At 29.1% G+C, this 1,428-nt stretch overlaps 1 protein-coding gene across 1 annotated transcript; it reads left to right on the forward strand.

The window, feature by feature from the left end:
• Positions 1-283: 283 nt before the first annotated feature.
• Positions 284-1,414, forward strand: PRSY57_1245600 (actin I; the record flags this gene model as incomplete). Its single annotated transcript, XM_012908867.2, has 1 exon — positions 284-1,414. The coding sequence occupies one exon, from the start codon at positions 284-286 to the stop codon at positions 1,412-1,414; it is 1,131 nt and encodes a 376-aa protein (XP_012764321.1).
• Between the last annotated feature and the right edge of the window lie 14 nt (positions 1,415-1,428).

A 1,428-nucleotide genomic window follows, 5' to 3' on the forward strand; every position in this document is an offset into this window, starting at 1 on the left:
TAATTTTTATAAAAATAACTTTTACAACATATATTATAATAAATTTTATTGAGTATTAATAAAAGAGAGAAAAAAAAAATATATATATATATATATATATATATAATAATAATAATAATTATTTGTTTAAATTCACACACGTATATATATTTATATACCATTTGGTGATTAGTTTTTACTGACAATATTCTTTTTATATAAGAATTATATATATATATATATATATATATATAAATATATATATTAAAATTCGAAAAATTGTACTATTTATATATCTGTAAAAATGGGAGAAGAAGATGTTCAAGCTTTAGTTGTTGACAACGGATCAGGTAATGTAAAAGCAGGAGTTGCAGGAGATGATGCACCTCGTTCCGTTTTTCCAAGTATAGTAGGAAGACCAAAGAATCCAGGAATTATGGTTGGTATGGAAGAAAAAGATGCATTTGTTGGTGATGAAGCACAAACCAAGAGAGGTATATTAACATTAAAGTATCCAATAGAACATGGTATTGTTACGAATTGGGATGATATGGAAAAAATATGGCATCACACTTTTTACAATGAATTAAGAGCTGCTCCAGAAGAACACCCAGTGTTATTAACAGAAGCTCCTTTAAATCCAAAAGGAAATCGTGAGAGGATGACACAAATTATGTTTGAATCTTTTAATGTACCAGCTATGTATGTTGCTATTCAAGCTGTTTTATCCTTATATTCTTCTGGTCGTACTACTGGTATTGTGTTAGATAGTGGAGATGGTGTATCTCATACTGTTCCAATATATGAAGGTTATGCCTTACCACATGCAATTATGAGATTAGATTTAGCTGGTAGAGATTTAACTGAATATTTAATGAAAATTCTTCATGAAAGAGGTTATGGATTTTCAACATCAGCAGAAAAAGAAATTGTTAGAGATATTAAAGAGAAATTATGTTATATTGCATTAAATTTTGATGAAGAAATGAAAACATCTGAACAAAGCAGTGATATTGAAAAATCATATGAATTACCAGATGGAAACATTATTACTGTAGGTAATGAAAGATTTAGATGTCCAGAAGCTTTATTCCAACCATCCTTCTTAGGAAAAGAAGCAGCAGGAATCCACACAACTACTTTCAACTCTATTAAAAAATGTGATGTGGATATTCGTAAAGATCTTTATGGAAATATCGTTTTATCTGGAGGTACTACTATGTATGAAGGTATAGGAGAAAGATTAACTAGAGATATTACAACCCTCGCACCATCAACCATGAAAATTAAAGTTGTTGCACCACCAGAGAGAAAATACTCAGTCTGGATAGGAGGTTCTATTTTATCATCTCTTTCTACCTTTCAACAAATGTGGATCACAAAAGAGGAATACGATGAATCAGGACCAAGTATTGTCCACAGAAAATGTTTCTAAATTTAAAATAAAAA

This window comes from Plasmodium reichenowi, chromosome 12 (genome assembly GCF_001601855.1).
Source record: "Plasmodium reichenowi strain SY57 chromosome 12, whole genome shotgun sequence".
NCBI classification, from domain to species: Eukaryota; Apicomplexa; class Aconoidasida; order Haemosporida; family Plasmodiidae; genus Plasmodium; species Plasmodium reichenowi.